Here is a 16,062-nt window from a genome sequence, read left to right as displayed (position 1 = left end):
CTGCTATCTGGGTGGATTGGTAAAGGAGTGTGCAGTAATATTAATTTTTGGCTATCTACCGTTGGAAGGAGCTTGTATTAAAGTTAGTGATAAAGGGAAAATCTTCTTGTGAACGTTTAGACGCTTTCTTGATAGTTGGGGGTGAATTAGTTTCGTGCTCTATAGATTTGTATGCCAGACCAAGTCCATGGGAAATTATTACTCGTACTTCTTTGTCCCAGCCTGTGCCTCTGTGAAGTTCCATCATGGGTAACCCCACCAACAGTTGCTATTAATTTCACATCTTCGAATTTTTTTTTTAATGTTTATATTACCCTGCTGTGCTAACTCGACCCCCCCAAAGCCCGAAAACTGAAATAAAAAGTGTAAAAATGAACATTTAGGATAATTTACACCATATATTATAGCTATGTTTTGGGATATAGATGGAATGTACCAAAATCCCTTTCCTTTTTTCGTTATTTACATTTGTAACACTTCCCTTTTGGCTGCTTGATTTTAAACGAGGGGAGATTTTTGAGGATAATTGTCTGCGGGTGACGGGATCAACCTAGAACAAATTTGTCAGATTAATTTTACTATTTAGGCTGCAAAGGGAAAAGAAAGGTTTCCTGGATTATATTCGTGGGATATTAGAAATAAGGAGGCGTGGACCAGGGGGACCCAGCCCTCGGGGGTCCATAAAATGAAACTGGGGGACCCATGAACTGATAATATAAAATCTGTGCACAGGAGGAAGGAGGCCCCTGAGATGATGATGCGCAGGCCCATTGGCGTATGGACATGTCCCGGTAGACACCAAACTTCCTCTCATCAATGAGAAAATTGTGTTGGCCATGCAGGACGCCAAATGAAGGATTCCCTTTAGGAGAACAACTGTAAAGGGCGGATGAACTCAGACAGAAAGGAGTAGCTTGCCGCTGTCTCGAAAACTAGCTGAGCATCCTTTCTTTTCAGATATTGCTCTCAGATTATATAGTGATAAAGGCAAGAAAACTTAGAAGAACCAATGTTACCGCGTCTGGGGAAACCGACGAACCAGATATCTTGTCCGGGGTAGCCGACGATGTGACGACCGGCTCTGCTGGAAAGATTACTGATAGCCCGACGACTGGCTACGCTGCAACTACAATTTCCAATGTAACAAATCCTGAATCGGAACCCCTTCACCCCTTTTTACCCCTAAGACAGCATTGGCAATAGTAACTCTAAATGTAAGGACCCTGGCTAAGGAAGGAAAGAAGGATCTACTTGTACGAGAAATCAACAGGTATAAATGGGACATCATTGGTCTGTCAGAAACCCATTTTCTAGTAACTGGTGTTGAAAGGATTAGGAACACAACACTACTTTTGTCAGGTCGTAACGGTGGAATTCATCGCCAAGGAGTAGGATTTATTCTTTCGAAGAAAGCAAAAAATCACTTATCTCCCCAACTCCAGTCTCAGAACGTATCATTGCTATCCGCCTCAAAAGTCTGACTGCGAACCTAAGCATCATCCAGGTTTATGTGCCAAATTCTTCTCGTCAAAACCTCAAAGAATCGGAGGAATTTTACGACCAACTCTAAAGCCTCACAGACTCTATTCCAAAAAAAGTCAATTCTCGTTATTGGAGACTGTAATGCAGTAGTGGGCTCGAATTCCGACGGTAATGAAGACGTCATGGGAAAATTTGGACATGGTACCAGAAACAGAAGAGGTGAGCGCCTTCTGGAATACTGCCGGGACAACGAGCTGGTAGTGGCAAACACTCTTTTCAAACAGAGAGCGACGAAAAGTCACGTGGAGATCACCTGACGGAACCACCAAAAATTGCATCGATTATGTACTCGTCCCGAAACGCTGGAAAACTAGCCCACTAGACACAGTCGCTCTTGCAGGAGGAGACTTTGACAGTGATCACACACTAGTAATGGCATCTTACCGCCTCCGTCTGAAGTCGGTAACAAAACTCCAGAAAAGTCCCGAGATTCCGTACTGAGCTGGTGAAAGACGAGTCAACTCGCAACCGTTACCGGATGAATCTCGATTTGGCTCTCAAAACCCCCTTAGAGAATTCTTCAATGAATCCACAGGAAATAGATTTAGACGCCCTAGTCAACAAGAGCACCGAGATCTTCATACAGACAGCCGAGACAGTCCTTGGAAGAACTAATGGCTCTGAAAAGCCATGAAAAACTGATGAGATCATTCAACTGTATAAAGACAAGCGTGCTGACGCTAATAGGCAAGACCGAGAAAGCAGAGATATTTATAAGCATCTTAAGCGACTAACAGAAAAGAAGATCAAACGCGCTCTAACCGCGTACATTCATAACAAATGTGGCCAATGCGAGCTCAACTTCTGAAAAGGCAATACCCATGCCGTGTACAAAAGAATACGAGAGCTATCGAGGCGCAAAATTACGCTAACGAATGTACTCCTGAATAAGGATGGAACTCTCATCAACGACGCAACAGGAATAAGAGAGAGGTGGAAAAAACATTTTCATGAAAAGTTAACCCCCCCCCCCAATCAATCCTAAACTTGTCGCTCTTATAAATTTAACCATATCCCCGTTGGAAACAAGCCCACCACCACTCAGAAGCGAGGTTGAAGCTGCCTTGAGGTCCCTCAAATCAAATAAATCACCTGGACCAGATGGATTGCAAGCAGAACTCCTGAAAATCGACTCAGAAGTTGTAACAGACCTCTACCACAGAATTGCCACAGCTGCATGGCGCAAGGAGTATTTCCCGAAAACGTGGTGTTCCGCTATAATAATTCCTCTGCATTAGAAAGGGCCCAAAGGCGAATGTGACAATTACCGTCCAATCAGCATGAGAGCCAGCCTGCCAAAGTGCTGACCAACATACTACTGGATAGAATAAAAGCACTAACCTGTCACATCATCCCTGAGTATCAGGTGGGTTTCCGATCGAACTGCTCGACGATAAACCAGATTTTTGTCATCCGTCAAGTAATGGAAAAATACCTTGAATACGGCCAGGACCTCTATCAACTCTTCATTGACTTCAAACAAGCTTTCGACTTAATTTGGAGAGATGGCCTTTGGTATATACTACTACATTATGACGTCCTGTGAAATACCGTATCACTCATTCGTAACATGCATGGGCGGTTCAGAAGCCAAGTACAAACAGTTGAGGGAACGACCGAAAAGTCCAAACTTCTGTTGGTGTTTTGAAAGGATGCATCCCCTAACCTCACATATTTAATCTCTTCCTTCATTGTGTAATGCACAAATGTTGAAGCAACCAATGGGGCTATGATAGGAGGGATCGTAATCGACAAGCTGGCATACGCAGACGATGTCGACGTGTTCATTGGATCCGTCGCTGAAATCTAAACCAAAGCAGATAAACTGAAATTAGTTACAGGAACCTCCAGAATAAAAATCAACGAGGATAAAACGGAAGCCATGCGTGTGTCAAGGCTCGGTAACCCAACCCCACCAAAAACAAAGCTTAATGGAGCGGAAATAGAATGGATAGACAGCTTCACATATCTAGGGAGCCAGATCACAAGCGACAATAATCACTCAGTGGATATCAAAAGACGCCTCGCTCTGGGTAGTGCCAGCTTCAAAGCTCCGATGCCAATATGGAAGCAAAATCGAAACTCCGTGAAGCTAAAACTTAAACTATTCTGCTCCATCATTATTCCTATAGCTATTTACGGTTGTGAAACATGGACAGTCAGAGTAGATGACTTTAGGCGACTCGCTGCTGTCGTCAAATTGCTGGCATAGCATACGTAGATCGAGTCTCAAATGCCGAACTACTCAAAAGACTGCAGTATAACACTACCATCCTGAACAGGGTCTGTGTCCAACAATTCGGGTGGCTTGGTCACGTCCAGCGCATGTGCAACGACGAACTACCAAAAATTGCCTTTGAAGGTCTCGTCCACGGTTCTCGCCCTTGCGGTCACCCTCCGAAGCGCTGGAAGGAGAACTTCTCCGACTGCAACCTCCCTGTTCTTCTAAGATTGACACGAAACATAGAGCAGTAGAGGCGACGAATACATTCAATCGTGAGGAGGCCCCGAGACGACCACCAAGGCCAGATGGGACTTAAGTCAAAAGTCAAGACATTTGACTATAAAGAATGACCTTCAAAGTTTTAGGGATTCTTTGCAAACGGGTATAGGATCCTGGTATCTGAGTGTAATTGGAAAAAGTCTTGGCCAATGCGAGCTCGACTTCCGAAAAGGCAATACCCATGCCAAGTACAAAAGAATACAAGAGCTATCGAGGCGCAAAATTACACTAACAAATGTACTCGTGGATAAGGATGGGACTCCCATCAACGACGCAACAGGAATAAGAGAGATAATAACGTTGTTCTGGCAATCTATCGTTTAATGGAGTTTATCTTAGAGTTACATCAATACAGCCATTCTTTGACGCTGAGAATAGTGGCATGATATTCCCCTAAATTGTAGTTCCTGATGGCGTCACTTTTTTTGTTTAATAAATATAAAAAAATATTATTTTTTTTTCAATTGAAAGTACGGAGTAACATTCAAGAAATTATTTCGTTTATTAGGGTGGCTGCCACTTTGTCAGCCTTTGTTCTTTACGTTAAGGTTTTTAATACTTCAAGAAGCTTCTTATTCCAGTTAAATGACCCTTATTTTTCAGGATTCGTTCATAAAGTATTGTGACATAAAGTCAAATTTTAGCGTAAAGAGCGAGAGTTAAGGAATGGGGCTTCCCCTTCCTTAGCCGCCCTCATACGGAATAATCTGTTCGCTTTAAACTTTGATGTTGTTTCTTAATTTTAGTTGAAAAATAGTTAATTGAATTTCTGACCGTTTTTCATATCATGCCAGGAAATCCCCTTTCCTTCCCACGCGAAATTCTCTTCGTAGAAAATACCCGCTCCCAGATAAAATTTCCCCCTAAAATTTTTCATATATTTCCAAACAATAAATACTAGGTCTATGTGTGAACAATGGGCAAATTGTATAACTTACAGCCCTTTCCCCATGGGCTGTGAGTGACCATTTCATCTTCAGACGCATAATTAATGGATATTTCGGTTATGCTGAATAGAATGATTATCTCAAAATTTGATCGGATACCTTTGGGATATCAAATGGCTGTCTGTCAATTTTGATCGGATACCATTGGGGGAAAGGGGCGTCGGAGGGGTGTTAGCTGCCCTCCAATCTCTTTGGTCATTTAAAAAGGGCACTATAACTTTTATTTCAGTTTGAATGAACTCTCTTCCTATGTTCTCGGACCATTGGCTCAATACGGCCACCCGTGGGAAAGTAAAAAATAAATGAAGACGCATCTGTAATCTTTCTTCTGGAAAAAAACAAAAAATTCTGTATTTTTGTTGATAAGAGCCTAAACTTCTTTTATGGTTCTTCGATACATTGGATCTGATGGTGTGATTTTCATTAAGATTGTTTCACTTTTTGGGGATGTGGTCTCTTTTTCGAAAATCCAGAAATCAGCTTAGCCTTTGATTGATAACGTTAAACTTAATCAAGTTCAAGTTCCTTTTATTACCAATATCCATCCATTTTTAAACAAAAATATCCCAAAGGGCTCAATGGCCCAAATAATGGATTTTATTATTTTGGAATCAGCAAAAAAGTGCCTTCTTTTGCTTTATTTATTGTTATCTAAATTCTGTTTTTCAGAGTTTGGTTACTATTTGGCCGATTCGCTCCTTACTTACAGTTATTTACCACGAATTTATTTGAGTATCAAGTTCTGAAAATCTGTTTCGACACCAGCTGAGCCTTTTCTAAGCCAGTCTTGCTTTTCCACTTTAAGGTATTTTTAGGGTTTTATCATCTGAAAGATTGATAGACTCTTGATATTTATGCATTCTCAAGGTAATTCCTTAAGATGTTTGGATTAAATTGAGATTGTTATATATTTTTTTCCCTTCAGAAGTTATAAGATTCATCCAAGTAGATTTCAAAAATGTCTTCGTTGAGGTTTTCATTGAAACTCATCCTTTTTTGGGGATTTTTATTGAAAACCCCTCTCCATCTGAGCTTGGGTCATATGTTTTGCTCATGCTAAAAGCCTAGGACCCCCCTCCCCTGCCGAACAAGCAAACCCCAATTTTGACTGTTTGGATCCATGTTCAATTGCATTTGGTTGTAAAACGTGAATTTTAGAATTGTGTATCTTTTTTTAACAATGATAGTAACAAAAGCTACTAAGAATAAGTTTTTATTTTTAGAAAGGTTGTCTTGAATGTTTTATTATTTCTGATTCGTAAAAAAAGAGGTTTGTAAGATGGAATTCTCAAAAGGTATGATATACAAAAGGATAAAAGTAGGATCAATGCAGGTTTTCAAAACCAGTTCACCAATATAGACCATCTAAGGTTTCGTCACATGGTACTTTTCTGAGGAATTTTGATCATAATCGTAAATGCATAGAACCATTTTTCTTGTGATTTCCTTGGAAATTGTTTCAAGTTGTCATAACTAGGCATATTTCATTAGAATTCAGCGTCAGGAAAACAGGCTCTACTTAGATGAAGAATATTAGGTTGGGTCTATATCATACATGTACCCTTAACTGTTCTGTGTTTTGAAGGGGAGTCTTCTTTCCGACGAATCTCGTGTAAATACCCCTTCCCACGTGCATGTATGGTCTGATAGATGTTTGTATACTACCATTGTTGTAATCTTAGGGGGGTCGATACTGCTTCTATTGCTTTGGCGAGTTCGGTGCTTCTGGACGTGCTAGGACGATGAAAATTGTTAGGCGTGTCAGGGACCTGCACAAATTGAATTGATAACAGCCGTTTTCCCCGATTCGACCATCTGGGGGGCTGAAGGGAGAGGAAAAATTAGAAAAAATGAGGTATTCTTAACTTACGAATGGGTATGGGTCTTAATAAATTTTGATATTTAGAAGGACCTCGTGTCTCAGAGCTCTTATCTTAAATCCCAACCGGCATTAAGCCTCTTATTTTCCTTTTAAATCCATCTATTAATTCTTAGAGTTTTGGTAGAGCTCATGCCGTATGAGCTCTTGGCTCTTCCGATCTCGTCACAAGTGCCATATGAGCTCTTAGCTCTTATTGTAATCTTAGGGGGTGTCCTCTCCTATCGCCTTGACCACAGGTATGCTGTAATTATGTGTTCTTATTTTGTAGCAGGTGCAAAATAACTTGAGACCAGGCTTTCATGAACAGTTCCAGCAGTATCGATATCCAGCAGCACATAATAATAATGCTCCTAGCCCTATATCCAGCCCAGGACCTCAGCAACAACCATCAACACAGAACATGGTGAGTAACTTGTGTACATCCACTTTTTTGTCATAACTAGGGAAATTTGGTTGGATCATTGTAATTACTAACAGTTAGTGACAATGTTTTGCATTAAAGCAGGCTCATTTCATACACAAATGACTAGGCATGTATTTAAGAATGTATTTATTGTGAGAGCTCTAGATTGCAGGGGGGAGGGGGCTCAAATTCGACAAAATCGCCAAAAAACAGGCGAACTCTGACAGTTGTGAGAAAAGTTCGTAAAAGGCTCAGATTTCGGAGAAGGATAAGCACATGGCTCCTCTGCTGTATCTCTACACGCATCTAACTCTTGGTGATAATGATTCACTGATGCTCACTTTGTGCTGTAACAAATCAGGGTCGTATCCGGGATTTTGTGTGTGGGGGGGGGGTTACAAAAAAAGTTTTAAAAAGACATCAAAAATTTGTTTATATTTATTTTTGTTGACGTTCTTACGTGTCGGATAAACATTTCGGGGGACTCTTTTCCCCCTTTGGATATGGCCTTGAACAGGAGTGAACGCTTTTCAAAAAAAGAATAACAATGCTAAACAGGGGTAAATGAGTTTTTTTCTCTTTTGAAGTACACATTGTTACCACAAGGATGTCAAAATTTGGAAGTTTTTGAATTTGTTATTTTACGGGGCCTTTCGTATTGTACGTTTTAAATGTGAGGCTAAAGTGGAACCACCTCCGTTGATATCCCCTTTTGTAATGTATATGTCTAGCAATATTAACATTGTCTTTATATAGGGGTAACTTGGGAAACGTAACTTCGAAAGAGCAATAATTGGAAAATTTCGCGGAACATAATTAAAATAAGACATATAAACAGAGTATAAGTCGGGAACTCGAAAATTTGTGAGGTGAACAATCGAAAAAAAAACTACAATAATGTTGTTGTTAAAATTATGAAAATCTTTTTTTTTTTGGGGGGGGGGATGAACCTGTGTATGAGTTTGTTTAAGGTATTTGATATTATTGTTGCATACGCAGCATTTAGAATGATAAAATAAAATACTTTTAGGAAAAGATATAATTTTGTTCTGTAACAGCAATCATAAGCAAAAATGCCGAAAAATAATGTGTTGTCAAATTACAAATCACTGAGCAAAAAAGCTGTAAATAAACAACTAAATAAAGTATTGAATTATAAAAAATAAAATACAAACTTAAAACAAAAGAATATTAATTATAACACTGAAATTAAATATAGAAAAATTAAAAATAAAGTAAATGCAAGTTGATATTTATAAACAACCTTATTTGAGTTCGATGCGCCCGATTGATTCATTCAGTCTGTTTTTCCGTATTTTGGTTGGTTCTCAAGGTGATTAGGAGTTTCTATTTCTTCCAAAATGTCCTTTATCTACTTATGTCAAATAGAAATTGGGTGATATTTCGGAATTTATGTGAAACAAAATTAGTTTTCATTTGGTTTTGTTGAAATAAAAAAAGCCTTTGCACAAACCATTGTTTGTAAAGGACAGCTGAAAGCCCCTATGGTGTATTTTTTTTTTACTTTTCTATTAAATTTATGTGAATTTATTTTGAATTGAAATCCAGTTAAGGCTAATTGGAGAAAAGGTCAAGAAAGATAGTTTGAGTGAGAGGCAAAGCTGTTAAGGCTTTTTCATAATAGTCCCATAGTAAGGACTATTAACAAACTATTTTGAGTTACAACAGCCGAGGTGGCTGATTCCTGTAAGGAATGGAATATTATTGTCGAAAGTCGCATTGGCTGATACAGATAAGCGTTTTACATCACAATTTATTTTAGCAGGAGGGGGGGGGGTCAAATATCTGTGTATATCTGTGTCTGTTTTAGGCTATTTAATTTTATTCTTAATGAAGCAGTAATACAATGAGTAAGTTAAGGACTATTAAGGTAATAAATTTATTTTTGATAGCTACTATTATAACCAAAAATTGCGAATTTGCGTCATCAACTAAAAATTTGTAATCACGTCATCAAATTGAAAGGAAAGTACATCAGTGAAAACATTAAAGTCAAATAAAAATGAAAAAGGCCCAAAACTTAACATAGTCTACAATAGCACAAAGTACAAGTTTTGTAGAATGGGTTGTGAAATTTAGGAAAAATGGAGTGATATCTGCACAGGGTACTATACGAAGAGAGGGAACCTTCAAAATTGGTCTGAATGACGTGCTCCCGAAAATTCTAAAAAATCGGCTTTAAGAGGTACATTTGTATTTTTCTTCTCTCCTCAAAAATTCCACTCTTGTTTCGTAAAGGCTGGACATTTGGATAGCTCAAAATTGGATAAAAATAAGAGGGAAAGGGGTTTAGGTATATTATTGAGGCGCTCAGTAGCTTAGGGGGGCATCATTTGGGGCTTTCTATGCTTAGTAGATCGGTGACTAGAAAGCTATATTTGAAAAGTATATTTCCAGCCTTTTCGTGGTTATTATTTGTCATAATACTGATAGGTATGGTGTTCCTGTCAATTTTTAAAGACATTTTATAGCTACTGTAATTCTTTACAATTGACACGAAACTTTCTACGGAAAATTATTAGGCTAATTTTTTGCATGAAAGTATGGAAAGCTTTTCATTTTAACTGAACACTTTCAGAGAGCTTCCAATAAAAGAAACACAATACTTCATGAAAATACCAAAGAAATAATTTGTATTTGCATTTTATCAGATCAAAACTGTCTAACGGCATTATTCTCTATTCTTGACTTTAAGACTGCTTTTATAGGAGGGAAATTGAGGGGTGGGGTCATGAAAAGGTTTAAGGATCTTCTTAATTTAACCTTGCTTAAAAAATTCTTATATATTTAATAGTCCTTGTTAATGCCCCTTTTACTCAAGTTTCTATTGCTGTCGTTTTCTTACACATTTTAGATTTTTCTCTAATTTGCGAGACCTAATTTTTCCGTTAATTGCTGTTAGCCCGTCTATTATTTTCAAATGCTTGTCACATTGTTACTTTTCATTATGCAACTACAGCACGCTTTGATTAGTCATCTTGTCAAAAATGAAAATAATCTTCAGTTTTATTGAATGATTCCAGCGGAATTGTTATTAGGGAAGTTATGCAATTATGTGAAAAAGAGTACCACGTTGGTCAGAATGTTATTATTTTCTTGGCATATCTTATCTAGGTGGAACTTAATTGCGTGAGCTAGGAAAGTCACTTACACCTGTTCAGAGTCGGAAGTGTGGGTTCATTATCAATTTGCAATTGGGAAGATAGCTTTTCCACTTATCTGAATGTCATGCAAATTTGGCTCCACGTGGTTTTGTTTATAATCCGTTTGTAGAATGATTTTGTCTGTCTAAAGTGAATTCTTCTTTTTTCAAATCTCACAGCATGCAGTCAATTTCCCGTGGGATGGATAAGTCTGTCGCCTCAAAGAAGTTGATAAAAAGGGACTATTTTTAAGTAGGGAAGGTTTTTCTCTCTTGCCTTTATTACGTTAGGAATTGCCATATTTTATTACTTTTGGAATCTTTGAGTGTCTCTATTTTGATAAATAGATAAATCTATTTTGAAAAGTAGATGAGTTTATGCATTGTCTTTCTGGAAAGAGAAAGAGAAACATGATGTATACTTTCTGGCGGGGAACTAGACAAGGGACATCCCCCCAGATCTTGAAGGATGAAATTTCGGTATTTTCTTTGAAAAACAAAAATTAACCTCTCTAAATTTTGAAAAATATATTTTGACCCACTCCCCATTTTTGATTAATTGGTGCTACTGAGAGAATCTTCTTGAAGATCTACCCAATTCTATTTTAGTGAAGGTTTTGAACTTTGAAAAAAAATGTTTTGGATATTTAGTGAGATTAAATAAAAAACAAGTTTTTTTTTAACTGAAAGTAAGGAGCGACATTAAAACTTAAAACGAACAGAAATTATTCCGAATATGTAAGGAGCTGTACTCTCCTCAACGCCCGCTATTTTCTAAAAGTTGTAAGACAGAGTCAAACTTAAGCTAAAAGAGTGGGGTGTTTAGGAGGGGGCAGCCCCATTCATACACGGAATAATTTCTGTTCGTTTAAAATTTTATTGTCGCTTCTTACTTTCAGATAAAAAATGTTTTTTTTTTATTTAATTTCTGAATGTGCATGAACTAATGCAGGTTTTGATTTTGGTTTACCATACATGAATAAGTGTTAAAGCAAAATTTACATGTTAATTTTACTTTTTTTGTTAAATGGCTTTCTCAAAGTTTTGATCGGACGATTTAAAAAAAGGGATGGTGGAGGGTGCCTGGTTGCCCTCCAATTTTTTGTTACTTAAAAAGACCACTAGAACTTCTAATTTTATGAATGTTTTTATTAGCAATTCTATATTCTTATATTTTTATCTATCTATATATATAAAAATAAGTTGTTTGTTTGTGTGTCTGTTGACTGACGTCATGTTTGTGTGTCGACTGACGTCATGTTTGTCGACTGACGTCATAAGGATTGAACTTTATGTCGTCATGAAGTTGTTTATCGACTGACGTCATGTTTGTCAACTGATGAAATTATAGACTGGGACACAGGGAATATAAATGACGACCGGGACACTCAAAGAGAAATTACAGACTGGGACACTGGGGCACAGGGAATATCAATGACGACCGGGACACAACTACAACGGGGACGCCGGGGGCACAGGAGGGATATATAAATGACGACCAGGACACAGGGAATGTTCGAAGAGAAATTACAGACCGGGACACAGGGAGTATAAATGACGACCGGGACACTCAAAGAGAAATTACAGACTGTGACACCGGGACACAAATGACGACCGGGACACAGGGAATATAAATGACGACCGGGACACAGGGATACAACTACAACGGGGACGCCGGGGGGCATAGGGGGATATATAAATGACGACGGGGACACAGGGAATGTTCGATTAGCAATCACCATCAACAAAGCTCAAGGGCAATCATTAGAATAATGAGGTATGTATATTCGCAAGTTTTACGTAGTTAAAAATATATATATATATATATATATATATATATATATATATATATATATATATATATATATATATATATATATATATATATATATATATATATATATATAAATAAGTTGTCTGTGTGTGGATCTGTGGATCTGTGGATCAGGTGACGTCACCTGAAAAAACTGGATCAGGTGACAAAACTGAAAACTGAAAAAACTAAAAAAAGGCAAAAACTACAAAAAAAACTAAAAACTAATAAAAAAAATAAAAAAGCTAAAAAACTAAAAAAACTAAAAAAAAAGGCAAAAACTAAAAAAAAAACTAAAAACTAATAAAAAAAGCTAAAAAACTAAAAAAACTAAAAAAAAGGCAAAAACTACAAAAAAAACTAAAAACTAATAAAAAAAAACTAAAAAAGGTAAAAACTAAAAGAACTAAAAAAGAAAAAAATAAATGACGACACTCAAAGAGAAAGCGACCAGGACAAAAGGAATGTTCGATTAGCAATCAACAAAGCACCGGGACACAGGGAGTATAAATGACGACCAGGACATAAGTAAAAAAAAAACTAACAAAACTAAAAAGAAGGTAAAAACTACAAAAAAACTAAAAAGAAAAAAACTAAAAAAAGACAAAAACTACAAAAAAAACTAAAAACTAATAAAAAAGCTAAAAAACTAAAAAAGGCAAAAACTACAAAAAAAACTAAAAACTAATAAAAAAAATAAAAAAGCTAAAAAACTAAAAAAACTAAAAAAAGGTAAAAACTAAAAAAAATAAAAACTAAAAAAAAACTAAAAAAAAGGAAAAAACTGAAAAATAAGCTAAAATAAAGGTAAAAACCAATAAAAAACTAAAAAAGGCAAAAACTACAAAAAAAACTAAAAACTAATAAAAAAAGTAAAAAACTAAAAAAACTAAAAAAGGTAAAAAACTAAAAAAAATAAAAAATAAAAAAAAAATAAAAAAAAGGAAAAAACTGAAAAATAAGCTAAAATAAAGGTAAAAACCAATAAAAAACTAAAAAGAAAAAAAGGAAAAACTAAAAAAAATTTTCATCTAAAAAACTAAAAAAAACTAAAAAAGGTAAAAACTAAAAGAACTAAAAAAGAAAAAAATAAATGACGACACTCAAAGAGAAAGCGACCAGGACAAAAGGAATGTTCGATTAGCAATCAACAAAGCACCGGGACACAGGGAGTATAAATGACGACCAGGACATAAGTAAAAAAAAAAACTAACAAAACTAAAAAGAAGGTAAAAACTACAAAAAAAAAGAAAAGAAAAAGAAACTAAAAACTAATAAAAAAACAAAAAAATCTAAAAATCTAAATAAACTAAAAAAGAAAAAATAAAGGAGAAAAACAAAACTAAAAAACGAATGTATATACAGACCGGGACACCGGGATACAAATGACGACCGGGACACAGGGAATATAAATGACGACCGGGACACAGGGACACAACTACAACGGGGACACCGGGGGAAACAGGGGGATATAAATGACGACCGGGACAGGGAATGGTCGATTAGCAATCACCATCAACAAAGCTCAAGGGCAATCATTAGAATCATGAGGTATAGATCTGAATACAGATTGTTTTCCCATGGACCATTATATGTTGCATGTTCAAGAGTCGGTAAACCTGACAATCTATTTATATGCAAAGACAATGGGACAGCAAAGAATGTTGTATATTCGCAAGTTTTACGTAGTTAAAACCATATATATATATATATATATATATATATATATATATATATATATATATATATATATATATATATATATATATATATATATATATATCTATATTCACAGGTGGGACATAGGGACACAACTACAATGGCGCGTAACGACTTACGCGCGCGGGGGGGCTTGGGGGGGGGGGGGGGGGGCGAAGCGCCCCCACCAACTAGGTGTTGGGGTGGCGCGAAGCGCCACCCCAACAGCTAGTATATATATATATATATATATATATATATATATATATATATATATATATATATATATATATATATATATATATATATATATATATATATATATATATATATATACGTGGGACACAGGGGCACAACTACAATGGCGCGTAACTAATATGGCGCGTAACGACTTACGCGCGTGCGGGGCGCGAAGCGCCCCCACCAACTAGGTGTTGGGGTGGCACGAAGCGCCACCCAACAGCTAGTTATATATATGAGGAGGTTCGCCCCCTCGTCAATAGCTCGCTCTTTACACTAAAGTTCGATTTTTTTTCCAATTCTTTTAGAATGACCCATGAATCACAAATGCCGTTTAACTAGAATAAATGGCTCTTTTGAAATTACTAAAAATGCTTTAGTGTAAAGGGCGCGGTATTAAGGAGGGGACGAAGTCCCCTCATATACGTAATAATTTATGTTTGCTTTAAGTTTCAATGTTGCTCTTTACTTTCAGTTGAAAAAAACTTGTTTTTCTATTGAATTTCTGAAGGTTTCTGAATTGATGCAGGTTTTGATTTTAGCTTACCGTACATGAATAATTGAAACGAAATTTGCATATTAATTTTACTTTTTGGGCTAAATGGCTTTTTCAAAGTTTTGATCAGATGATTTTGAGAAAAAAGGGGTGTTGGAGGGGGTCTAGTTACCCTCCATATTTTTTCGTTACTTAAAAAGGCCACTAGAGCTTTTAATTTCATTTACGAACGTTTTTATTAGTAACAAAATCACGTAACCTTCAAATTAAGTTACGTAACAAATTTCTGTATTCGTATATTTTATCTGTAATTTCTATTCAAACAATCCCTGTGTCTCATTCGTCAATTATATATCCCGCCTGTGCCCCCGGCGTCCCCGTTGTAGTTGTGTCCATGCGTCCCGGTCGTCATTTATATTCCCGGTCGTGATTTGTGTCCGGGTGTCCCAGTCTGTAATTTTTCTTTGAGGTTCCCGGTCGTCATTTATATTCCCTCTGTGTCGGTCGTCATTTGTGTCCCGGTCTGTAATTTATCTTTAAGTGTTTTTTCTTTTTAGTTTTTTTTTAGTTTTTTACATTTTTTCAGTTTTTTTTTCTTCTTTATTTTTCAGCGTCACTATGAAGTACATATCGCCGAACCTTTGTTTTTTAACTTAAATCTGGTAGACATTGATGACCTTATCCAAGTCAAAATCCCAAACCCAATCATCATCGCTATCATTTTCAGTTTTGATGTGTTTTGACTCTCGCTTTCCAGGTGGATTTTCATCTAACTGCGCGGTTTTGCGTTCTTTAGCCGCAAGCCTGTTTTCTTGCTGTTCTTGTGATTCCTCGGCACGCTTTCTTTTCTTACTTTCTCTATCAGCTGCAAGCCTGTTTTCTTGCTGTTCTTGTGATTCCTCGGCACGCTTTCTTTTCTTACTTTCTCTATCAGCAGCAAGTTTTTTGGCAAGACTCTTTGAGCAGCTTCCTCGGCTGTTGCCATTGTAGGTTCTCCAGTCATTTTACAATTAAACATTTTTCCGTGAACGCATGTCTTAAATGCCATTAATGACGTCACCGTCAAAGCAAAAATGACGACAACTAATTTCATGACGTCAGCCGACACAGAAACATGACGTCACCTGATCCACAGATCCACAGGCAGACAACTTATTTTTATATATATAGATATGAGGGGGTTCGCCCTCTCCCCAATACCTCGCTCTGTACACTAACGTTCGAATTTTGTTCCAATTCTTTAAAAATGATCCCTGGATCATAAAGGCTGTTTAATTGGAATAAATAGCTCTTGAAACTATTAAAATACTTTAGCGTAAAGAGCGAGGTATTGGGGAGGGACTGAACCCCCTCATATACGTAATATTTTCTGTTT

The 16,062-nt window shown here is 36.8% G+C and overlaps 1 protein-coding gene across 1 annotated transcript in view; it reads left to right on the top strand.

Annotated features, from left to right (window-relative positions):
- Positions 1–16,062, top strand: part of LOC136031552 (trithorax group protein osa-like) — a 110,348-nt gene that overhangs the window by 2,955 nt on the left and 91,331 nt on the right. Inside the window, exons 2-3 of the mRNA XM_065711598.1 lie at positions 971–1,140; positions 7,143–7,277. Coding sequence (XP_065567670.1) covers positions 971–1,140; positions 7,143–7,277 — 305 coding nt within the window. The remainder of the gene's footprint in view (positions 1–970; positions 1,141–7,142; positions 7,278–16,062) is intronic.

The sequence above is a fragment of the Artemia franciscana genome, chromosome 1 (assembly GCF_032884065.1).
Source record: "Artemia franciscana chromosome 1, ASM3288406v1, whole genome shotgun sequence".
NCBI lineage: Eukaryota > Metazoa > Arthropoda > Branchiopoda > Anostraca > Artemiidae > Artemia > Artemia franciscana.
This window is presented reverse-complemented; position numbering and strand designations above follow the sequence as displayed.